The sequence below is a fragment of the Pelophylax lessonae genome (genome assembly GCF_965119305.1).
Source record: "Pelophylax lessonae genome assembly, chromosome: 6".
Taxonomy (NCBI): Eukaryota; Metazoa; Chordata; class Amphibia; order Anura; family Ranidae; genus Pelophylax; species Pelophylax lessonae.
The window spans coordinates 191211505-191237468 of NC_138773.1; the positions used below are offsets into that span (position 1 = coordinate 191211505).

General features: G+C 41.7%; 1 protein-coding gene across 1 annotated transcript in view; it reads right to left on the minus strand.

Annotated features, from left to right (window-relative positions):
• Positions 1–25964, minus strand: part of KIAA2012 — a 270773-nt gene that overhangs the window by 79637 nt on the left and 165172 nt on the right. The window contains exons 13-14 of the mRNA XM_082262270.1: positions 12633–12736; positions 8229–8285 (exon numbers count right to left, since the gene is read on the minus strand). Coding sequence (XP_082118396.1) covers positions 8229–8285; positions 12633–12736 — 161 coding nt within the window. The remainder of the gene's footprint in view (positions 1–8228; positions 8286–12632; positions 12737–25964) is intronic.

The following is a 25964-nucleotide window of genomic DNA, read 5'->3' on the forward strand; positions in this document are numbered from 1 at the left end:
CTAAAAACCTGGCTCAAACGAGTGCAATAGTGACACCAAGTGAGTATTTATACGCTTTGTTTTAATCTCCTGATATAACTAGCAACTAGTCCTCTAGTATCCCCTCTACTTATCCAGATATGACTCTCGGAATATTCCCCATTATCCAATGATTAACTCATGGAATGGAGATCTTATGATTGTTATATGTGGCCAATAATACATAACATATATACTCACATTTCTAGATGGAATGTACCTGAGGGTCATTGCATATATGGATAAACAATCCAGGAAGAGGACAACTATCTGCTAAGATTGGAGTTATTTATGGCAGGTTGGTTATAAAATTAATAAATAGAGATTATATTAAAACCACTGGCGTCAGTATTGCAGACTTGGATGTATACCTATTGGCTCTCTTATTCACAGCCTTGACCTTGATGATACAACTACAATTCAACACATCGGATATATATACAAAAGTGTTTTACGTGACACCTATATAAATTCTGTATGGTAAATATGGAGATATTATCTTCCGAACATTATATGTACCGCCACAGCCCTGCCGCCCACACAAGTCACTGTTGAAAAGGGTCAGTATAAATATTAGAACCAAATATATATAAAGATTAGTTATACATCCTGTATTATCAAATGTATAAATTATTGTATATTCACTTATATTTATGTTACTTATAGAAACATCGGTCTGTTAGGGTCTCTCAGGCCCTGAGGAAGCCTTAAGCGAAACGCGTCGGCTTGCTGGGGACCTATCGTGACCGAATCCAGCTTGAGACCTACCCTCCACCTATACAGGCTTTGTTTTCTGCCTCTAAACCCTTATGGGATATGTTTCTATAATCACAGTGACATTATATTTTAATCATTGTATGTTGTAATTGTTCGTTAATATACACGCATGGTCATCCATGCTTGTTTTTTATATACTTTGATAAACTAATAAAATGTAATTTTGATTTTACTACTGGTTCTATTTTCTGATCCTTCCACTCCCACAGGCCCGTAAAGCCCCGTCTTTCTCTGTCCCAAAATCTGTTTTCTGAGTCCAATTGACTCGCTGATCACAGTGCGAGCCGCATGGGCCCTGCAGGGAGCGTGCAGGCAGCTCATGCATAGGAGGATGTAAATAGACGCCCTCCCGGCAATTTAGGCCCCACGCTGTATCCATCTTTCAGCTATAGCGTGGGCATTAAGAGGTTAAAGAAGGGGTAGGATGAGGATTTGGAAGAGGCTGGTGACCTACATGACTGCCATTGAGGGCCTTTCCCTTTATTTAGTCCCCATGAAAAAACACATGGGGGTTGGTTTATTAAAATGCAAAATCTGGTGCAGCTGTGCATGTTAGCCAATCAGCTTGTAACTTCAGCTTGTTCAATTAAGCTTTGACAAAAACCCTGGAAGCTGATGTAGAGCTGCACCAGATTTTGCACTCTCCAGTTTTAGTAATCCAACCCCATTGTGTTATCTGCTATCCACTATACATAGGCCCCCTAACAAGTGATGAAGTTTGCGTTTGCCACTACCATAGGTTTGAGGTTAATTCTGGAGGTTTAATATTTGCGGTCCCAGTGAATTTATGGGAAAATTGTTTTAAACCTTTACCTTTGACCCTTGAACTATGGCCAGCAGGTTTCGATGGACCAGTAAAGGTGCTTTTGGATAAGCCAGTCCCTTACTATAAAAGGGGACACAGAGCAGCTACAATGTATTGGAAGCTGTTGTAGGGAAAGAATAGTAAAACTGACATACTTTATAAGGAGTGATTAGGGTCAGTTAGGAAACTTTACCTTAATTCTGATTGTTAGTTCTTTGTACAAGCAACCCCTTTGATGACTTTTGATCATAATATTGGGAGCTTTTTCATTTTTAACTTTATTTTGTGATTGATTTGAGGTCATCAGGTCGCTTTTAGCATTTAACTGTTTTTGGTTTTGCTGCAATTTTGAAAAAAAAAGAAAACTGAAAAACAAATGGGCTTTGATTTCAGTAGATCAGCTGCATCTGCTGATCTGTGCATTCTGACAACGGCAAGTTCCATTGTCAGAATACAATGTCCCGATAGGAGGGGGATTCCTCTATCTACCTCATTTGTGTGGATTAAGGAATCATTTTCTTTTTGTTTTGTTTTTTCCATTCAGTTCAATGGCTGAAAGAAAGAAACACACTATCTGTCAATGGCCAGCTTTAGAGGGACCTTGTGGACATGAAGTGATCTTCTTCTGTTACATGCATGACGATTTGGCAGCATGGGGCTGCTTGGCTGCAGCAGGCACCCTTATGCCTCGTACATGCGTTCAGATAATCGGACGACTTATCGTTCGCATTTTTTTGCATGATACTAATATCGAATTCAACAATGCATATAAACGTAGGATTTTCTTCGTACAATTCCGGAAAAGCTTCCTGGTTGCTTAGTTACGTATCAGATGGTGCAAAACAAAAACAATGGCAGCCAGGCTTTTTCTGTGCTACTTTAGTGTTTCTGATCATGCGCGGTCTTTGTTGATCGATTTTTAGCGGACACACACTGTACTGATTAAACAATTGTCGTTCACTAGGCTATCGTACGACAGAGGTTTTCGTGTTTGTCGTTTCGGATTTTGTTGGACGAACTGTCGTGATCGGCTGTCGAAAGCTGTGTACCAACAATCAGATTATCGTGCGATCAAGTCAAAATCTATTATTTTCGTACGATTATCTGAACGTGTGTACGTGGCATTAGGGAAGGCTTGTTGAGAGAAAAGGCCGATTACCATATTGTGCTATCTTGGACAATGATCTACTAGACACCTGGATCAGTTCACACCTGGATCGCACAGGGACAAGGTTATATATTTATATACACAGTGTATAATAAATACATAAATAAATAAATATATATAAATATATATATATATATATATATATATATACACACACACATATATATGTATATATACACTGCTCAAAAAAAATTAAAGGAACACTTTTAAATCAGCGCATAGCATCAAGTCAATGAAACTCCTGGGATATTGATCTGGTCAGTTAAGCAGCAGAGGGGGTTGTTAATCAGTTTCAGCTGCTTTGGTGTTATAGAAATTAACAACAGGTGCACTAGATGGGCAACAATGAGTTTCCCTGCAAAACAGGAATGGTTTTACAGGTGGAGGCCACTGGCATTTTTTTCCCTACTCATCTTTTCTGATTGTTTTTCACTACTTTTACATTTGGCTAGGGTCAGTGTCACTACTGGTAGCATGAGGCGATACCTGGACCCTATAGAGGTTGCACAGACAGTCCAACTCCTCCAGGATGGCATATCAATATGTGTCAGTCAGTGCCAAAAGGTTTGTTGTGTCTCCCAGTACAGTCTCAAGAGCATTGCAGAGATTCCAGGAGACAGGCAGTTACTCTAAGAGAGCTGGACAGGGCCGTAGAAGGTCCTTAACCCATCAGCAGGACCAGTATCTGCTCCTTTGTGCACGGAGGAACTGGATGAGCACTGCCAGAGCCCTACAAAATTACCTCCAGCACGCCACTGGTGTGAATGTCTCTGACCAAACAATCAGAAACAGATTGCATAAGGGTGACCTGAGGGCCTGAAGTCCTCTAGTGGGCCCTGTGCTCACTGCCCGGCACCGTGGAGCTCAATTGACATTTGCCATTAAACACCAAATTTGGCAGGTCCACCACTAGAGCCCTGTGCATTTCACAGATGAGAGCAGGTTCACCAACAGACATGAAAGGGTCTGGAGAAGCTGTGGAGAACATCATGCTGCCTGTAACATTGTTCAGCATGACCGGTTTGGTTTTGGGTCAGTGATGGTCTGGGGAGGCATATCCATGGAGGGACATACAGACCTCTACAGGCTAGAAAATGGCACCCTGACTGCTATTAGGTATCGAGACGAAATCATTGAACCAATTGTCAGACCCTATGCTGGCGCAGTGGGTCCTGGATTTTTCCTGGTGTACGACAATGCCCCCCCTTATGTGGCAAGAGTATGCAGCCAGTTCCTGGAGGATGAAGGAATTGATACCACTGAATGGCCCCAACGCTCGCCTGACCTAAACCCAACAGAACACCTCTGGGACATTATGTTTCAGTCGGTCCGACGCCACCAGGTTGCACCTCAGTCTGTTCAGAAGCTCAGTGATGCCCTGGTCCAGATCTTGGAGGAAATACCCCAGGACACCATCCATCGTCTCATTAGGAGCATGCCATGACATTGTCGTTGCATGTGGGGGCCATACCAACTACTGAGTACCATTTTGATTTGCTGCAATGAAATTTCAGCAAAATGGACTAACCTGCTCCATCATTTTTTCACTTTGATTTTTGAGGTGTCTTTGAATTCAGCCCTTTGTAGGGTGATAATTTTCATTACCATGAAACGATGTGGCATCCTTTCATTCCTAACACATTACCAAGTCCATATCAGTATAGATATCCAGCATGATATTTTTCCCCATTGAGATCTGATATGTTTTCAAAGTGTTCCTTTAATTTTTTTTGAGCAGTATATATATATATATATATATATATATATATATATATATATATATATATATATATATATATATATATATATATACTGTATATATATGTCTTTGCCTAGAGTTAAGCTTTTAAATTTTGTTGCAACATTTTGATTTTGTTTTGTTAAGGACATTGCTTCCTGGAAACATGTTGTGTTTACAGAGTGAATATATTTTATTTTAGACAACAGATGTGAATTTTCACACGCTGCATCCCATTTAATATGTTGTATAAACCATGTCAAGAATTATTAACAGGCCCAAATTCTGCTTAGTACCAGATGGGATAATTTTCCACTGTTTGACACAGGCTTCTGGAGTGAAGAGACACTCAGCACCTATTTCACAACTAAACCAAACAACATGAAATCTAGGGACTTCAAGGCTTGAATAGTTTGCAAGGTAGTAAATATTCAGAGAGTGCATTCATAAATAGTGCATGGTCTCCCGGCAGGGTGCCGGATCATACAGTAGATGAGAGACGATCTCACAGCTCAGAGGTGTCTGCCTGGCTCTTCCGTATGCTCTTTCATCCATAACTTCATACTACTTATTCTACTGCATTGGTCAAAGTGTCAGAAATGGGGAATACAACAGAAGAACTGTGATTTAGACAGAAGCTGAAAAAAAGCAAAACTCTTTAAAAGTTTTTATATCTTATTAATCAAGCCTAATTTCTACGGAAACTTTATATTTGGCAAGATTAGTCTATAATACACCTTATATTATATTTAAAAGATTCATGTAATGGTATGATAAATGACTAGAAAGAATTGATAAGGTATGGACATGACATATGTTAGAACTAAAAACAATATATACGGGACAAAGGAAGACAAACTATAACATAAAAACTAGTGACAGTAACTGACTTTGCATTTTGATCACTGCATAATAAACAGATTTATAGTGTTTTTGGAATTTTATTTCTTCTTTATATTTATCAGGAATAAAAATAAAAAAGTCAAATATATTGTAGGCAAATATTAAAATTGTATACATTTCATATTTGAATTTTAAAACAGCAGATGGCAGTCTAGGATTTTTTCTATGTTTATCAGGCTAACCTTAGCCACTTTGCTGAAAAAAAGCCTGCTTACAGAGCTTAAATATGCCAGAGGACTGAGATTTGAGCACATGACTAGTGTAATAGGGTCAGTGGCATTCTTGTTTGGCCCCATGGCTTCCTGGGCTTTGTGCATTTAAATGTTCTGACTTCTGAATCCCCTGTTGATATGATCCAGTATGAACATGCATATATTTGCAGACTCTAACTTGAATTCCAGAAAAAACTCTTTTATGCTGAACACTGAACTGGAGAAAAAAAAAAAAACCTTGCAGTGGGGTTCCCCCCTATTGCAAGGGTTAAATACTCCTTATTTCTAGGAGGTAGAGGAAGAGGCTCTATTTTTTACTCTATTCCCAATCCAGCAGGTGTGGTCCTCTTCTCCTGAAAGCTTAAGTCTGTTGACAGTTCCTCAGCATCACGATGTCAAAAGCATGCCTATTAACCATGCATTCCACGTGGAAGGGGTGAACGTGCGACCTTGAGAGGTGGTAGCAATGGACCAGTCGCACAGATAGAGTAAGCTTGCTGAAGCACGGAATAAGATAAGTATTTCTCCTTCATCTAGCACTCTAGTCATAAAAAGAATTTATTCCTTACCAAAGCAGTAGTATTTTTCCCAGCCTGGAGTTCAGCTTTAACCACTTGTCTACAGGGGCAATGTTTTAAAACGTTTGCACACATGTTAAAATCTTCATTTTTAAATAGAAATTACTTTAAAATTGACCCCCAAACAATTATATGGTGTGAGTTGCAAATTTTTATATTGCACGATATTTGCAGTTATTTATCAAATGCACACTTTCAGGAAAAATACCCTAAACAAATATTAGTGCAAACAAACACAATAATACATCCAATTTTTTGGGAAAAAGTAAAAGATGGGGGTCACGTCAAGTAAATGAATACTAAAAAAATGTCAAGCCTTAAAATAGTTTGGCTGTGAAAATTGCAAAAAACTATGCTTCCCAAAATTGTCCATAGGCGACACCTTTTACACTTTTTTTTCTCTATTAACTTTAACAGAGGTACTAACAAGCCCCTTATGTTATAGCATTGGCAGGTCTTCTTTATGAAGAAATCTGGGGTCTATTAGACCCTCAATGTCTCTCCTACCCTCCATCTAATCAAGCACAGACCGGGGAATGACAGCTGTGAACCAAAAAGCGATGTCATACACGATGCTTTTGGCTTGATTAGTTGTAGGAGGGATTGGGATGTTTCCTGATCACCTTCTGCTCCTAAAGGTACAGCCATTTACCATGGTCCTGGGCTCCCCAGAGGAACAAGAGAGCCTCGGAACCATTGCTGGTGCTGCTGGCAGGTTGGGGCACAACCTTACAGCCCTGACAAATGATTAGGTAGCTCTACAGCCACCTGGATCACCCTTATCTGAAAGCCCTTCACTGGCTCTAAAATTCTATGTCAAGCTCATGGCTACAGTAGCTTTTGAATACCAGGAGGTTAAACATATAAAACATAAACATATCTTGGCAGACAAGGCGGTAAACAAGTTTTTATTGCTTCAGAACAGGATAGGAAGAGTGGGACGTTCTAGGTGCTTAATTAGATAATGACACAAAAATTCCTTAAAAGCTTAAATATTTATTTATTCAAATACAAATCAGCTAAAATAATTTGTACACCCATATGTTTACCATTCCCCAAATACGGGGAACATTCTCTTTGTCAATGTTCCCCGTGTTCATGGAATGGTCAACATATGGGTGTACAAATGCTTTTAGCTGATTTGTATTTGAATAAATAAATGTTTACGCTTTTAAGGAATTTTTGTGTCATTATCTAATTGGGGCACCTAAAAAGTCCCGTACTTTCTATCTTGTTCCGAATCTCTATAGATGTTGGTGCTAGTATCCCTGGTCTAGTATCCCGGGGATGTTGGTGCTAGTATCTTTGTTTGACTTGGTCATGCCCACAGAATCTCCAAAATTTTGCAAGTTTAGATGCCCTGTTTTTTAAGCAATACTTCCCCTCATTTCCCATCTTGCTGACAAATATCACTGGAACAGGAATTTAGAAGAAATCTCCCTGCAAACAGCCATACCCCGACAAATATTTTAACCCTTCTACCTTTGTTTGGAGGACCTTTGCTTCCTGTTCTAAAAATCTCCCCAACATGGACACAAACAGAAATAGAAAAACCCGATACACATCGTAGAGCTCCTACTATGTATCCAAAACACACAAAACCACATTTTAGATTAGAGTTACACTTCAAATAGTGAAATACGAGTTAAAATATGAGTCATACTAGAATGGAAGACGTTAGTCTATTCCTAATTCAATTCTACCGCCAACCCTGTTACTTATTATAGTGAATACTTGCTTCAATGTCAAAAGATTTCTAGGCTGACAATTGATATAGATTGCTGAAGGCTGGATTTGATGAGGTAAGGGAAGCATACATATTACAAATATTGATTATCAGAACCATTCAAGGGAAAAGAGAGAGGTTTGTGAATACACGGTGAAATATTAATATCTGGGGAGTATCACTACTACAAGCTCACATGCCATTAATATTTATTTCTGTGATTTTCTTCTAGACATGCAGGACAGTTATATGGAAAACACTTCATCTATTGGAAGATTGACACATTATGTACCGACTGCTTACATCATCAGCATCTTCTTTTATGTCCGTCTGACGGGCAGAAATTTTCCTCTGTCTATTCTGAAATAATAAAACACAGGTACTTCTTAGACATACACGTTGGAAAAAGATTTTGTTTTTACAAGCCAGCAAAAGCCAAATACCTAAATAAAGCCATGCGTTCTGATCTAGTAAAGCTGAATTCCAGGTATGGATTTTTTTGGCATAAATACATTGGTCCAGCTTGGACCAATATAAGTATGCATATTTCACACCTAACCAATCCTTGTGAAAGAGGAGAATCACTGTAGTAATAGCTGCTAGTACAGTGATCCATACTTTCTTCTGGATCATGTGGCGAGTGGCTGCCCTGCTGCACAGTAATTGGACTAGGTGGAGAGACAGGACGGTGATGTCACAATCTCTAACTCATCCAATCACACATCGCCTTGCATTTATTGAGAACAATGCAAGGTGTTCCTTGAATGTCACCTATGTCGAGACAGTGAAGCCCTGTGGTTAAAGTGGTTGTATACCCTTATATATCCAGTGAAGTGACTGGTCTCAGGTGATACGCAGAGATGAAACAAGTCATTCTATATAAGTTGTATCGGTTTATCTACAGCTGTCTCTCCCCTGCATGCATTCAAAGTGCAGAATTTACACAGGATCACATGCCTGATGAAGGGGTCCTGCGTGACTCTGAAAGGTTGCACCTATCCTGATGTGATTCTTTTGCAATAAAAAGTTTCTTCGGACTGCTGTGCAAGATCCTTGGTGTGCTGGAGAATATGTATGTATCTGTGAAAGATCCAGTGTCCAGCTGGTGATCGCTGCAGCACCCACAACCGTGGTGTATATATCCAGGAATGTGTGTGATGGGAATATGAACTATTTTACACAGGATCTCTCAGCTCTGAAAGGCAGGGGGTAGAGAGCTGAAGTTACATCAGTGAGGAGAGCTGATTCAAGGAAAGGGACGCACCCCCTTCACCCAGCACACAGGAACAGAGATGAGGCTGTCAATCACAGTCTGTGCCCTCCCTGTCACTATTTATCTCTTGGTGTCAGGAAAAACGTATTTGAAGTGACTCATGTATGTAGCAGAGGAAGGAAGCAGCAGACAGAAATGACACTTAGTGCTCTTAACTGAGTCAAGTACACATTATAGAATGGGTATGCTTTGTTCATTTTGCATGTCTGAGGTTTACAACCACTTTAATATGCAGCGGGGCAGCTACTCGGAAGACAGTAAGGAACACTGTAGTAGCGGTGACTAATACAGTGACTGTTCCGCATCCAGAGGGATTGTTCAGGTATAGAACATGTATATGTAGCACTACTACCATGGGAGCTGCTGGTTACAGATTCCCCTGGGTTACCCATAGCAACAACTTGGCAATGCGGTGTATTCTAAGTGCTTGGCTCAGTAATAAAACAGTCCAGGGGATTTGGTTTTTGTTGTTTTTTTTTTTGAGAACTGGGATAGGAGAAGGGATGAGTGGGATAATTCAACTGAACAAACTATGCACAATTGCTGGGACTTCTGATTATAGCTGAATGCGGTAAGGCCCCTGCTTCCCTTTGCCACTATAGTGAAGTAGAAACTAAGCAAACTGTACTGTGAATCACTCTGCGGGGCCCTACTTGGCACCCCCTTTTTCCTACTCTTCAGGGTTTTACACGGCACCCCATTTACTCTGACACACTGTGTGAGCTGACCCTTTATCCTCTGACTTCACTGGAGTGGTCCCCCTTCCTGGGCAGACCCTTTGGCAAGTCCCCTGGTACTCACGGACACTGTTTTTCCCGGAAGACTCTGCCAGCAACTCCACTGTCAGCTCTACAGGATCCTTTGTAGCTCAACTCCACACCTGGTTTACTAGGCCGACCGCTTATGACCACTTTCCTCACACAACAGGAGGAGAGACAGCCCTCAGCCTCCTCCTGGGATTCTGCTTCTCGCCAAAGACGCCCTGTCACATGTCCCCCCAGCTTTTATGAGCAATCCCAGGATGCACTGCAAGAGTGCCCTCCCACTGGTACACTCACAAAAGCCTATGTGTCACTGGCTGGGTGTCCTCCACTGTCCAACAGGCTCCCCTATTGGATTCAGTGGGGACACTCCCTCAGACCCAGTGAATCACATCTGGGAACATGCAACAGGCAAACTAATAGATCAGGCTCCCCTGATAAGCAGCAGGAGCATACAATGCTTTTTGAACCTAGCACCATCACCATCTTACAGGTTACCTGTACTGGTAGACTGCCTCTATCTATCTCTAGGTATAAAGGGGAAACTTGTCATGAATAAAATATCTAAGATGTCTTTTTTTAGTCATGCTGATACTTTGGCTTCAGTACTTTGACTCCCTGACCCAAAACAAGTACAGAGATAAGAAATGTTATGTGTTCTTTGACTGTCATTTGCTGTATGCTTGCCCAGGATTAGGGATGCATTAAGGATCAGACCAAACTCCACACCCTGCCCCACCTGTGGGGAACTGTCAACTGATAGCAGGCTGCTGGCCTAATCAGCTGTATTGGCAGAGCTCCACACCTCACAGACGTTGGAAATAAAGGGGGGGGGGGGGGTTGCTGGTGACATTACTGACTTCATATGGTCACATTGTCCTGTTAGGAAAAAGTAATTGACCAAATATAGACAAGTGGTCATATTAAAGTAGAATTTAAACCTGCACCCACGCCCATTCTATGCCCTCTAATAACTATTCTGTAAAGGAAAGATGTGTATACTTACCTAATCTAAGGGCGCTCCAGTTTAGTCACGTGATCAGCTCCCAGTGTTGGCTTCAGGGAAAGAAGGGACAGCAGAAAATGGATGCTCCATAGTAAGTCTATGGTTGACGTCACTGTAGTCTTTGACCCTGCTCTCCTCTCTGAAGCCGGCCGCTGGGGAGATCACATGACCAGATTGGAGCACCCTTAGATTAGGTAAGTATACACATCTTTCCTCTACAGATTAGCTAGTATAGTGCTTAGAATGGGGATGGGAGCAGGTCTTAGCTTAGATAGTATTACCCAGGAGTTCTACTTTAGGCCAAAAATGTTACCATTATTTCTGCTTCTTTGTTAGGTGCAGCAGGGAATTCCACGGCCACAGCTTATTGGGCCAGCAGCTTGCTATCACATGAAAAATTCATGTGGGTTCAAGATGAAATGAGTTTGTACTGAAGCCTTATCTCATTGTTACTACAGATTAGTGCCTTTTAACCACTTAAGCCCCGGAGGATTTGGCTGCTAAACGACCAGGGGGTATTTTGCGATTCGGCACTGCGTGACTTTAACGGACAATTGCGCGGTCGTGCGACGCTGTACCTAAACTAATTTGGCGTCCTTTTTTTCCCACAAACAGAGCTTTCTTTTGGTGGTATTTGATCACCTGTGCGATTTTTTGATCATGCGCTATAAACAAAAAAAAGCGTCAATTTTGCAAAAATAGCAATATTTTTCACATTTTTTTATATGAAATTCCCCCCAAAAAAAATGTAAAAATCAAAATTTTTTAACATTTTCAGCCAATTTGTTTTATGCTACCTATGTTTGGTAAAAAAAATCACAAAAAGCGTATTTTGATTGGTTTGCGCAAAAGTTATCGCGTTTACTAACAAAGGGAAAGATTTTTGTCATTTTTGTTGTTTTTTTTTTTTAACGCGTAATGACGGCGATCTGCGATTTTTTTTGCGGTACTGTGACATTGGGGCGGACAGATCGGACCCTTGACTGACATTTTTGACACTTTTGGGGTTACCAGTGACATTTCTACAGTAATCAGTGCTATACATATGCACTGTTACTGTAAAAATACACTGGTAGTGAAGGGGTTAACTTTATTTGGGAGGGAGGGGCTGTGTGTGTCCCTAGGGGCGTGCTTTCTACTGTGATTGGCTGTGGCTTGAGCTGTAAGGACACTGATCAACGGATCTACATAGTAGATCCGTGTGATCAGTGTCTTTACACCGAGGAGAATGACAGGCAGCTTGTTTACACAAGCTGCCTGACTTTCTCCCTCTCCCCCGCCGATCGCAGAGTGGCCGGCGGACATCGAGTCCGCCGGTCACACGCGCGGGGGGGTCCGTGACCACGCGGGAGCAGAAGCGCGCCTCTGGGGGCGCGCGCTCGCTCCCTAGACCCTCACAAGCAAGCGACGTAGACCTACGTCAGTTTGCCTGTGAGAGGCTGACCGCCGACGTAGATAGTCGTGCGGCGGACGGCAAGTGGTTAAAGTACTAAATTCAGAATAGAGTTAGGCAACTAGCATTTCCCGAAAGAGGTCACCAGTGGCAACCTATATACTATGACAGGGGTATTTTAAAACTATTTGATTTTTCCATCACTAATAATTCAGTGATTTACTAATGGTAACTGTGGAACTAATTCTAAATGATAAGCAGTTTCAATGAATACCTTTGCTTTGTTCTTTGGTGGTTCATTGCTGTTCTTAGGTGAAGTCATTCTTTCTTCTAAATTTGTTGGAATTTGAAGAGATGAGGAGTCAGAACCATCTATTTCTGAAATTTCTGAAAAGAAAATATTGAATATTCACTACTAAGCGACAAACCTTCATTAAAACCAAACCCAGCCAATTATTTTTCTACTTTTGTACATAGTTGGAACTTTCTTCAGGTTGGTATTGCTGTCTATGTACTGAGGTGACCCTGTCACGCAAGGTGTGACACACTTGCCTATTGATTGAATGTATCTTTGTAATAACTTTGAACTGTAAAAATTACACATACACACAAATGGAAAGCATGCATGATTAATTTCTATGTACATGTAAACAATGTGTTGTAAGGTGCTCTCTGCCTATAGGTGTCCAATATTTGTTGGAGAGATTTCTCCTTATTTCCTGCTATGGGTATAGGGCACAGGAAGTAAAGTCAAATCTCTCCAAAAGGGGTACAGACAGAAATAAAAACCTTATAGGGGTTCTAGCCATCTAAAACTAAACAAAGTTTTGGCTGAAATTTGGCGTTAATACAGAAAAAAAAAAAAAAAAAACGCATAATATTCTTATAAGTAGCATCTTATTAGAGGTAATAATACAGATCTATAACTAGCAGATTATCACATGCCACCCTGAAATTATCATACAAACCATCTCTACTTTATGTAGAAATAAAGTTGTGTTATTTCACATATTTTCATTTTATGAAACTCTATAAATAACAGTAATACATATAAATAGTAATACATATGAAAACGTATTGATTTAATCAGGGTTGTAACTACAGGGGTTGCAGGGGTTGCAATCGCTACCGGGCCCCATGCTCCAGGGGGCCCGGTAGCAAACCAGTGGGTGAACTTCCAGGATCGCAAAGGTCACACTTGCAACCGGACCCTGGCATTGCACCACTGTGGGGAGGCCCCAAGATTGCAGGAAGGGGGCTCACTGCAGAACTTGTGAAAGAATCCTGCTGCGGGACCGTAATAAAAGGCCATGCAATGAGAGTAAAGAGCCCCAGGATTAGTGGGAAGAGCCCTGGGCTTGAAGGTAAGGGCCCCGACCAGGGGTCTGGGGGGCCCTTCATGGTTTCTTGCATCAGGGCCCTGAAGGTTCTAGTTACGCCTCTGGATTTAATACTTATTCCGGATTCTGAAAAACCAACAAAAAAAAAATGTCCTTACTGCCCATAGCAGCCAGTTTTACGTTGGCCTCAAATCCAGTGCAGATTAGAAAATGAAACAGGGAAGATTTCAAAGAGCAACTAACTTGTTGCCGCAATTGTTTATAAGTCGCATTGGGGCATCTAGTACTGTATAATGTTCCAAGTATTTAAAATGAACATTTAGGCCATGTACTTGGTATATTGTTTCCGTGCTCTGAAAGGTTTCCCATTAATGCTGTTTTGCCCCCCAACCTAACAGCATGCTAAAAATCTGTTCTCTGTCCACACCAGCTACATTATTATGTAAATTATGAAACATCCACAAATATATAATGAATTAGAACCCCGCTAAAATGAGCTTACAAGGGAAAGGTTTGGTATACATTGTTGCTTGAATCACTATAACAGAAACTGCATACAGCCGTTTCAGGCTCATTGTAGAAGTCATGATTTCCATACACTGCACTGATGATAGCCAAAAAGTCTGAAACAGCTGTGTTCAGTTTAAATTAATTAATGGCCCTACAATATTAGGCTTCAAATGCATTATACACTAGCAGTTCTGGATGTACACCTGGATAATGGGGCATAAAGCAATGATTTGCATCATTCGGCTCACTCTCCTGAAATGAGTAATAGTTCTCCTATTTTTCAGAAATGTGATGGAATGAGATATTATTATTATTATTATTATGATCATACAGGATTTATATAGCACCAGCAGTTTGCACAGTACCTTATAAAATGAAGGCAGATAGTACAGTTACAATACAATTAAATACAAGAGGAATCAGAGGGCCCTGCTTGTTAGAGCTTACAATCTAAGAGGGAGGGTCAAATAATACAAAAAGGTAATAACTGTTGGGGATGAACTGATGGAGAAAGTAAAAAGACAGTTTATTAGTTAGAAGCAAAATAGACTTTAGGTTTTCAGGGATCGCCTTAAGGTGGGTAGAATAGGAGATAGTCGGACAGACACGTGGGTATAATAGGATGGTGTATATGGAGGTTTCCTATTTTTCGTTTTTTGTTTTACTCTGTTGGTTGAACTAGATGTTTTTTTTTCAACCTAACAATGTAACTATGTGAATACCTTCTGTTTTAAGCTCTATGCACACTAGTGTAGCACACTTCCCAGCCATTTTGCTGGATATGGGTCCGCCTGGGTTACCGCTAGCAACAACAGCACATTTAAGCATGTTCTCCAAGTGTGAGCACTGAGACAATGACCAGTCCAGTATCTTTGGGTTTTTGAATTTATTTTGTAACTTGGATGGGAGAAGGGATGAGTGGGATACTCCTTTGGCTCAACTATGCACAAATTGCTAGGGACAATTGAAAAATGCCGATTGGTGCTGACTTGACGCTGGCTGGATGCAAGTCAACGCCGATTAACACTGGCCTGCTGCCTAACGCTGAACTGACTCCTGACTGCTTTCCTGAATACAGAAGTCCTCTTTTGGCTCCCTTAAGCACTCCTTGCTGAGGTAGCTACTGGTATACTCTGCTGCACTGCTGAACACTTCAGGGCCCACACCGGCGCCCCCTTTCACTCACTTATCTTCAGGGCGTAGACTCTGGAACCCCCTTTCTAAGCCTTATTTACTGGTTAGCTGGCTCCTGGATCCCTTTGACCATCTGGAGTGGTTCCCTCTCCCAGGCAGAACTCTGGGCAGTTTCAAGTACTCACAACACTGTTTTTCCTGGAAACTTCTGCCCAGCAGCTCCACTCGGTCCACAACACTCTGGATCCCTCTCTGCAGCCCAGCTCAACCTCCGGTCCTCTAGGCCGACTGCCCAGGACACCTTCTCTAGCTCTGACAGGAGGAGAGACAGCCGTCAGCCTCCTCCTGGGACTCTGCTTCCCATCAAAGACGCTCTGTCATGAGCTCCCCTCAGACTTATACCCCATCCCAGGATGCATTGCGGCAGACTCTGCCCACTGAGATAGATATAAGCCCCAGGGCGCTATTGGCCAGGTTTCCTCCACTGCCCAACAAGAGCCCTCATTGGACACAGTGGGGAGACTCAACAGACACCCCTGGAAACACATGACAGCCTAGCGGAATGATCAGGCCCCCCTGATAAGCAGACAGGGCCATATAAATGCTTTTTCCTAGCACCTACCTAGGAGGGTGCTACACTAGCATAAAAAAAGCTCCTAGCAGTAGCTTTTGAGTGTTTGTTAACTGCTGCTAAAACACTGCTAAAAGCTGGCACAAAAAAAGCTGTTATGAGCATTTTTTATCCAGTGTTTTTCTGGAATTCTTTTTAGCTTATAGTGTGCGTGGAGCCTTAAGAAGGCTTTACAGTGCAGCTCATGCCAGAAAGTAATTTAATGTATATATATACTGTAGTATTCACTTTAAGCCACTAGAGGGAGTCATCACACTGCATAGCAGATTTCACACTCTATTTACAGTGGCTTCCAACTTCACTAGTTATGTATAATGAGAGTTGTCCAGTGACAGGGTATTGCCACGTTTCCAATAACAAAGTGTTTTTTTTTTTATTAACACTAATGGTAATAAAAAAATATTTATCTTCAATAATAACATTAGATTGTATGCTTCTTTAGGTGGTGATGACTTTGAATGGTTCCATATTCCATGGAATGAGCATGTAGGTTGGACAGAAATACAGCACATAATAAAGCAATTTAACAAATGTTCTTGCTTAGCACAGAAGGTATTCGCATGTCTCATTCACATATTCAAATTTTGGGTTATTATTCAGAACTGTCCAAATCATTACTTTATGCCACATCAGCCAGATGAACATCCAGAACCACTGGTGTATAGCGCAAATATAGCCTAAAATTATAGAGCCAAAGAGCCTGTGGGGTGGCCGCAAAAGGGTCATTGGTTCAAATCCCAACCACAACACTACCTGCCTGGAGCCTGCCTGCTCTCCCCGTGCCCGCGTGGGCCTCCCCCAGGCACCCCCCCCCCACCCAAAGACATGCCAACAGGCCAATTGGCTCCTGTCCAAATTGGCCCCAGTATGTGTATGTTATTAGATTGTAAGCTCCTTGAGGGTAGGCACTGATGCAAATGTACACGTAAAGGGCTGCATAGATTGACAGCACTATATAAGTACCTGAAATAAATAAATCATTTTAAACTGCAGACAGCTGTTTCAGGCCTTTTGGTTATCATCAGCGCAGTGCATGTTAACCATTTTGTCAACAGAGTAGGGCTTGGGACCCAATAAGGAATGAGACACGTAAATACCTTTTGTCCTAAGAAGGCTTTACTATGCTACGCAGCAATTCGGTTGGAGGACTTTTTTGGATGCTTTAGTCCGGGGATCCTCAAACTACGGCCCTCCAGCTGTTAAGGAACTACACATCCCATGAGGCATAGAAAAACTTTGACATTCACAGACAAGACTAGGCATGATGGGAATTGAGGAACTACACATCCCACGAGGCATTAAAACACTCTGACATTCACAGACAAGACTAGGCATGATGGGAATTGAGGAACTACACATCCCATGAGGCATTGAAACACTCTGACATTCACAGACAAGACTAGGCATGATGAGAATTGAGGAACTACACATCCCATGAGGCATTGAAACACTCTGACATTCACAGACAAGACTAGGCATGATGGGAATTGAGGAACTACACATCCCATGAGGCATTGAAACACTCTGACATTCACAGACAAGACTAGGCATGATGGGAATTGAGGAACTACACATCCCATGAGGCATTGAAACACTCTGACATTCACAGACAAGACTAGGCATGATGAGAATTGAGGAACTACACATTCCATGAGGCATTGAAACACTCTGACATTCACAGACAAGATTAGGCATGATGGGAATTGAGGAACTACACATCCCATGAGGCATTGAAACACTCTGACATTCACAGACAAGATTAGGCATGATGGGAATTGAGGAACTACACATCCCATGAGGCATTGAAACACTCTTACATTCACAGACAAGATTAGGCATGATGGGAATTGAGGAACTACACATTCCATGAGGCATTGAAACACTCTGACATTCACAGACAAGATTAGGCATGATGGGAATTGAGGAACTACACATCCCATGAGGCATTGAAACACTCTGACATTCACAGACAAGATTAGGCATGATGGGAATTGAGGAACTACACATCCCATGAGGCATTGAAACACTCTGACATTCACAGACAAGATTAGGCATGATGGGAGTTGAGGAACTACACATCCCATGAGGCATTAAAACACTCTGACATTCACAGACAAGATTAGGCATGATGGCAATTGAGGACGTACACATCCCATGAGCCATTAAAACACTCTGACATTCACAGACAAGATTAGGCATGATGGGAATTGTAGTTCCGGAACAACTGGAGGGCCATAGTTTGAAGACTCTTGACTTTAGTCGCTTCCCACTATAATCTTTATAGTTATACAGTCTGTGAAAGTTCTTGAAAAGAGATTATCTCTCTGCAGTTACTCCTAAGGAAACACCAATATTATGTGCCTTCGTTCAAGTTATGCTGAGACAAAGCTTGGGGATTTAATGAGCCCTTTTTGGTTGATTTATTGCTATTCCGTATTATTTTAGCTTTGTAAGGGGTTAGTTGATTACTAACCCTTGTGGGAGCACAGTGGTTTAGAACATCAAAGCTCGGTTTTAAATGCTGTCTGAAAAATTCAGTGCTGTCAGTGCTGTGTGGAGGTTGCAGTGAAGACAGCACTATGACAGAGAGGCTTATAACTAGAGAGGCAGCTTCGTGATGAGAGGCAGCTGTCTCTCTCTGAGACTCTTGACAAAGCACAGGCAGGTCCCAAAACCCAAAAAAGAAAAAAAAATAGCAATTCTGCACTGACACCGAGGTCACATAGCTTGTCAGACACAAGATGCCATTACTCTATTATCTTTGAAGTGGGATGGCACGTGCTGCCAGCTTACTTTTATATAACGTCCTCATAGTCAAAGGACTAAACCAGAAAACGATTTAAAGTGTTTCTCCAGGCAAAAATGAAAATCGCAATGACATTCGTTTCTCATAATAGCAATACAATCCTAATATGCTCATAATTTTAAAGCCTAAGTTTAGGTAAAATTAAAAAAAACAATAATTTCATGAGCAGTGTCCCTTGTACTGGTGCTGGCCGTCCCACTTAAAATCCAAAGTCCTCTACCCTCCCATACCCATGCATTCGTAATCCTCCGGTCCTGCAGGTGGTAATACAGTTGCTGGACCTGTCCCAGGCACTTGTCAAGAGTGGGATGCCTGCTCTTTCTGCTCCCCTCCTCCATTCATATAAGCTGTACTAGAGCTTCCATCAATGAAAAGCGAATGGAGGAGGTGGACCTTTTAGGCTCCATTCACACCTGAGCGTATTGTTTTCATGCGTTTCTTTGGGCTTTTTCAGGTGTTTCTTTGGGCTTTTCTCGGGCGTTATTTTGGGCTTTTTTCAGGTGTTTTTCAGGCGTTTTTTGCAGGTGTTTGGAAGCAGGCATTGAGATCTAACAAAAACGCTTGTAATCTGCCAAAAAAGAAGCTCATATACTATCATCCCTAGTCTTTGGTCGATAGGAGGTTGGCAGCTAGAAGGTTGTAATGGTATATAATGAAAACCTGTGTCTTTGTGTAACTAAAAGGCAGGTTTGATCCACCCACCAGCTTGTATACAAATGTAGGACAAATTTTAGGCATTTTGCCAAGGTACCATTGAAGAAACCTCAAGGCACCCCAGGGTGCCTGGTCACCCTGGTTGAAAAAGGCTGCGCTAGGAGTCTGCCCTGACTCCATGTAATCCACAGAACAAGTAGAGATTAGGTGGGGCGAAACATGTCAGAGGGCGTGGCCTGGATGGAGGTATGCTGAGACTGCTATCACCTATTACATGCTTGGCTTGAATGGTGTGCAGTGGTTTAGACTTTTTTCTACTTGTCCTTAGGCTTTTTATTGCTTTCTTATTATACAGCAATTGCCTGGAACTGCCAGTTGTCTGTTTAGTAATGATGTTTCGATACCAGGCCAACAACACTATGTAGCCACTTTTCAAATGAATAATCCTCCAGCACTGTCGGAACTTGGAAGCTTCCCCAACTCATTAGGTATACATACAGACTGAGCATGTGTTCCTCTGAGGCACATGAGCATTTTTGGGAGGTAGCATTGACCATGCTCAGTCCTAATCATGCCTTACAGATCCTTCCCTCTGTCCTGGCTTACTTTAGCTTGAAGTGCCATGGGGACATTGGTTGAATGTTCCCTTCCCTTCTGCGTTATAGTAGAACTCAAGGCAACAGTTTTTTTTTTCATTCTGGAAAGAGTAAGGGAGGGTTATAAGCCCTGGCAGTTTTTATTTTTGCCACCTATGTCCTACTGGGGAGCTTTCTCTTCACTTCTTCTCTTACAATCAAAAGAAGAAGTGAAAATAAATGCATGTATGTAAATGAATGTATATACAGTATCTCACAAAAGTGAGTACACCCCTCACATTTTTGTAAATATTTTATTCCATCTTTATAGAGTGTGACAACACTGAAGAAATGACACTTTGCTACAATGTAAAGTAGTGAGTTTCCAGCTTGTATAACAGTGTAAATTTGCTGTTCCCTCAAAATAACTCAACACACAGTCATTAATGTCTAAACCACTTGCAACAAAAATGAGTACACCGTAAGTTAAAATGTCCAAATTGGGCCCAAATAGCCATTTTCCCTCCCTGATGTCACGTAATTCGTTAGTGTTACAAGGTCACAGGTGTGAATGGGGAGCAGGTGTGTTAAATTTGGTGTTATCGCTCTAACTCTCTCATACTGATCACTGGAAGTTCAATAGCGCACCTCATGGCAAAGAACCCTCTGAGGATTTGAAAAAAGGAATTGTTGCTCTACATAAAGATGGCCTAGGCTATAAGAAGATTGCCAAGAAAGCTGCAGCACTGTGGCCAAGACCATACAACAGTTTAACAGGACAGATTCCACCCAGAACAGGCCTCGCCATGGTTGACCAAAGACGTTGACTGCACATGCTCAGCGTCATATCCAGAGGTTGTCTTTGGGAATTAGACGTATGAGTGCTGCCAGCATTGCTGCAGAGGTTGAAGGGGTGGGGGGTCAGCCTGTTAGTGCTCAGACCATATGCTGCACATTGCATCAAATTGGTTTGCATGGCTGTTGTCCCAGAAGGAAGCCTCTTCTAAAGATGATGCACAAGAAAGCCCACAAACAGTTTGCTGAAGACAAGCAGACTAAGGACATGGATTACTGGAACCATGTCCTGTGGTCTGATGAGACCAAGATAAATTTATTTGGTTTAGATGGTGTCAAGCGTGTGTGGCGGCAACCAGGTTAGAAGTACAAAGACAAGTATGTCTTGCCTACAGTCAAGCATGGTGGTGGGAGTGTCATGGTCTGGGGCTGCATGATTGCTACTGGCACTGGGGAGCAACAGTTCATTGCGGGAACCATGAATGCCAACACTGTGACATTCTGAAACAGAGCATGATCCCATCCCTTTGGAGACTGGGCCGCAGGGCAGTATTCCAACATGTTAACGACCCCAAACACACCTCCAAGACAACCACTGCCTTGCTAAAGAAGCTGAGGGTAAAGGTGATGGACTGGCCAAGCATGTCTCCCGACCTAAACCTTATTGAGAATCTGTGGGTAATCCTCAAACGGAAGGTGGAGGAGCGCAAGATCTCTAACATCCACCAGCTCTGTGATGTCGTTATGAAGGAGTGGAAGAGGACTCCAGTGGCAACCTGTGATGCTCTGGTGAACTCCATGCCCAAGAGGGTTTAGGCAGTGCTGGAAAATAATGGTGCCCACACAAAATATTGACACTATGGGCCCAATTTAGACATTTTCACATAGGGGTGTAATTTTGTTGCCAGTGGTTTAGACATTAATAGCTGTGTGTTGAGTTATTTTGAGGGGACAGCAAATTTACACTTTTATACAAGCTGTACACTCACTACTTTACATTGTAGCAAAGTGTCACTTCTTCAGTGTTGTCACATTAAAATATTTACAAAAATGTGAGGGGTGTACTCACCTTTGTGAGATACTGTGTGTATATATATATATATATATATATATACATATACAGTAAAACCTTGGTTTGAGAGTAACTTGGTTTAAGAGCGCTTTGCAAGACAAGCAAAATTTTCAAATAAATTTTGACTTGATATACAAGCGATGTCTTGATACCAAGTAGCCTCAAGTCACAGCTGAGTGTAAAAGAGAAGAGAGGCGCCTCTAAGTGTAGCAATATGGTTAAATTTAATGAAGGTACAACATTTAGCAACTCACATGGTTGATGATTGGAACAGGCACATCTAAGGATGCAGGCATCCGGGGTAAAGCTGTCCACATAGAGCATCCTCCGCACCGACATCTACGTCATCCCTTCCATGCTGCCCCTCGCTTTTAGATCACTTTACTGCAGGGTGGTCTTCACGGTCAGGATTACAGGCTGGCAGCCGGCGGTGCAGAAGATAGTCTATGTGGACAGCTTTACCCTGGATGCCTGCATACTTAGATGTGCCTGTTTTATTCATCAACCATGTGAGTTGCTAAATGTTGTACCTTCATTAAATGGAACCATATTGCTACACTTAGAGGCGCCTCTCTTCTCTTTGATACTCTGTAGCTCCTGCTGGATTTTACTTCTAATCCCCTTATGGAAGCGGCTATTTGTGGATGGACATTTTATGCAACCTTATCGCAATGCTATAATCTTTTTTATATGGAATATAAACTGAAGGACTTAAGAATAAATGGTTGTGGAACGAATCATCTGAGTTTCCATTATTTCTTATGGGGAAATTCGCTTTGATATAAGAGTGCTTTGGATTACAAGTATGGTTCCGGAACGAATTATGCTTGCAATCCAAGGTTTTACTGATATATATAGATATAGATATATATATAGATGAATCTATATATTTAATTGTGAAAATAAACCTTTTAACCTTATCCACCCAACTAGGATTAATTTAGTGCTGAATTAAGGGAAAATAAAATCCGTGTTAGCCTAAAAAGCCCACTGGTCTAGTCTTTTGTATGTCAGTTAACTGTGCAAACTTCAGTGGATCAATAATTTATTGATTTTACTACAACACTAAGCTAACTATTACAACCCTGTGTGTTTTTTTCTTTTTAATATCTAATTAAAACTTTGTTGTCTATCTTTGAGAAGCCAATGGACACTAGCTCCAGAACAAAATCCTTGGCTTTGATACACCACATTGGCTCATTCACACTAGTGATGGGCTCAAATACATACGGGCTGGTTTCTGTTGTATAGCGGTGCTTTGTATTTCTACAACACAGGGCACTGTTTAACTTTTTTTCTTTTAACTTTATTGAAGTATCTTAACCTTACTACTTCATTCAAGTCTATGCACTACAGCAAGCTGTAACACGTTATAGTGATTTGTGCTGCATTTAAACATGCTTTGGACAAAAATAGATCTATAAAAAAAAGTTAACGGAAAAAACAAAAACAAATACAATACAAAACAAATAAAAAATGGGCAGCCTTGGTGTTACTTGGTCTTTTTTCTGCTGTGACTTTTCTATATTTCTAAATAAATGCAGCATATCTGCATTTTTATGCAGCACACTGCAACCCACCTCAACACAGCATTGTGGTGTGAATGGGGTGGAAACAAAACAATTGATTTCTATGTGCCCTTGTGTTGATCTATTCTATGCAGATCAAAACAGCTCAATGGAGATGTTGTAAACACAGAAGACACCCATAGACATCAAAGAGGTAGATAATAATAGGTAGATACTAATGAACTATGTATGAACACATTTGTTTAATTGTAGGAAAGTTTTGGTTAAATGAATGACTATTCCCCATGAAGAAAACAAACATGACAAACATGACCTGAAAAATTGTGATTTTTAGTTTCGGGTTAAAGCAGTTGTAAACCTCAGATACGAAATATGAATAAAGGATATGCCTCTATACCAGGGGTCTCCAAACTTTCTTAACAAAGGGCCAGTTTACTGTCCTTCAGACTTTAGGAGGGCCGGACTGTGCCCATTGGGAGCAGAAACGGTCCCGACATCAGTGGGAAAAACAATAATGCCCCATTTGTTTGTTTGAGTGAGAGTAATTGTGCCCCATTATTGGTGTAAGTGGGACGAATTGTGCCCCATCGTTAATGTCATTGGGCACCATCTTTGGTGTTATTGAGAGGAATTGTGCCCCATTATTGATGTCAATGGGCCCCATTGTTGGTGGTATTGTGAGGAATTGTGTCCCATTGTTGGTGTAAGTGGGACGAATTTTGTCCCATCGTTGAGGTCTTTGGGCACCATTGTTGGTGTCATTGAGAGGAATTGTGCCCCTTTATTAATGTCCTTGGGCCCCATTGTTGGTATCAGTGGGAGGAATTTTGCCCCATCGTTGCTGTCACTGGGAGGAAATGGGCCCCCTTCATTGGTGTCAGTGGAGGAATTATGCCCCATTGTTGGTATCAGTGGATGAAATAGTGCCCCAAGGGCCAGATAAAAGCAAGAAAAAGGCTGCGTCTGGCCCCTGGGCAGCAGTTTTGAGACCACTGCTCTATACTGCGTGCTTGTCTCAATCCAGAGCACTAAGTATCATTTCTGTCTGCTGACTCGTTTGTCTGCTACAAGGGACGTTCAAGTCAAACCAGGACTTTTAGTTTTACAGGTATAAAAAGGGATGCTAGTGTGGTGGTACTACATGCAGTAGTAAGTGGCAAGTATCTCCTATTACTGATAGGCGGCACACATGTCGCAGCCCAGTCCAGAGACTGTTAATCAAGATGGCAGACAACAGCCTTAGTGCGTTTATGGAACAGCGTGTGGTGATAACGTTTCTTGTGAGCGAAGGGGAAAAACCCAGGGATTTCTACAGAAGACTTCAAGCACAGCACAGTGATGAGATGCTCAGCTGCAGTAACACATTTGAATTGTGTAAATGTTTCAAAGATGGCCGTATGTCCGTCAGTGACAATCCTGGCTGTGGTGGTTACCAGCCCACAGCCATCATTCCTGTGAACATTCAGCGTCTGGAACGTCTGATCCTGGATAATCATTGTGAAATGCACAATATTCAAATCTTTCTGTGGGAATGGTGAACACAATCATTCATGAACATTTGCACTTTCGAAAAAGCTAGCAAGCGCTGGATACCAAGACAGCTTTACTGCTTTAGACCGGCATAGAAGAGTTGAAGTTTGCACTGCATTGAAGGAGCGTTTTGGCAGAGAAGGCCAGGATTTTTTGGATTGCATCATTACATGTGACGAAACCTGAGTACATCATTTTACTCCGGATTTAAAATGAGCATCAAAGCAAGGGAAGCATGTGGACTTACTGCAAACCAAAAATTCGGAACTATTGCATTTGCAGGTAAAGTGATGACAAGTGTTTTCTGGTAATACAAAGAAACGAGCAATACCGCTCGTGCTCAATCAGCTGTGCTCTGCAATCCAGCTGGGTGCTCACCTCGGCTCACCACCGTGGAAGAATTTGTAGGAAAAGAAAAAGGTCGCACTCCGTCATGGAATGAATTTGCTTGAATTTATTGAAGTATCATCATGCCAAACAGACAGGAACTGTTAACGTTTCACATGGGTCTCCATGCTTGTTCACAACCTTTTTTCTGGGACAAGCGTAGCGTTATTCTTGTTTCTCCAGGACAACGCTTGAGCTCATACTGCTCTCCGCACTACATGCACGTTAGTAACTTGGCTGGGAAAAATTGCCACCTTCCCCCTACAGCCCGGACCTCGAGCAGAGTGATTTCCATCTGATTGGACCCCTAAAAGAGTTCCTCGGACATACGCATTTTAGCACTGAAGATGAAGTAAAGCAGGCTGTCCTAGGATGGTACTGACAAATCTTCCTATGCCGAAGCTTTCCAGACATTAGTTAAACGCTGGGATAAGTATATAAATGTAGCACGGGAATATGGTTGAAAAATAAATGCAGTTTCCACTCCTTAAAATTTGCTCCAATATTATATAAACTCAAAAGTTCCAGTTTGATTTGAACGCCCTTCGTATAAGCATGATTGACTTCTGATGAGTTTTCCTGACACCAATAAAAAAATGGTGACAGGGGAAGGCACAGCCGGCGATTGACAGCCTCAGCTCTG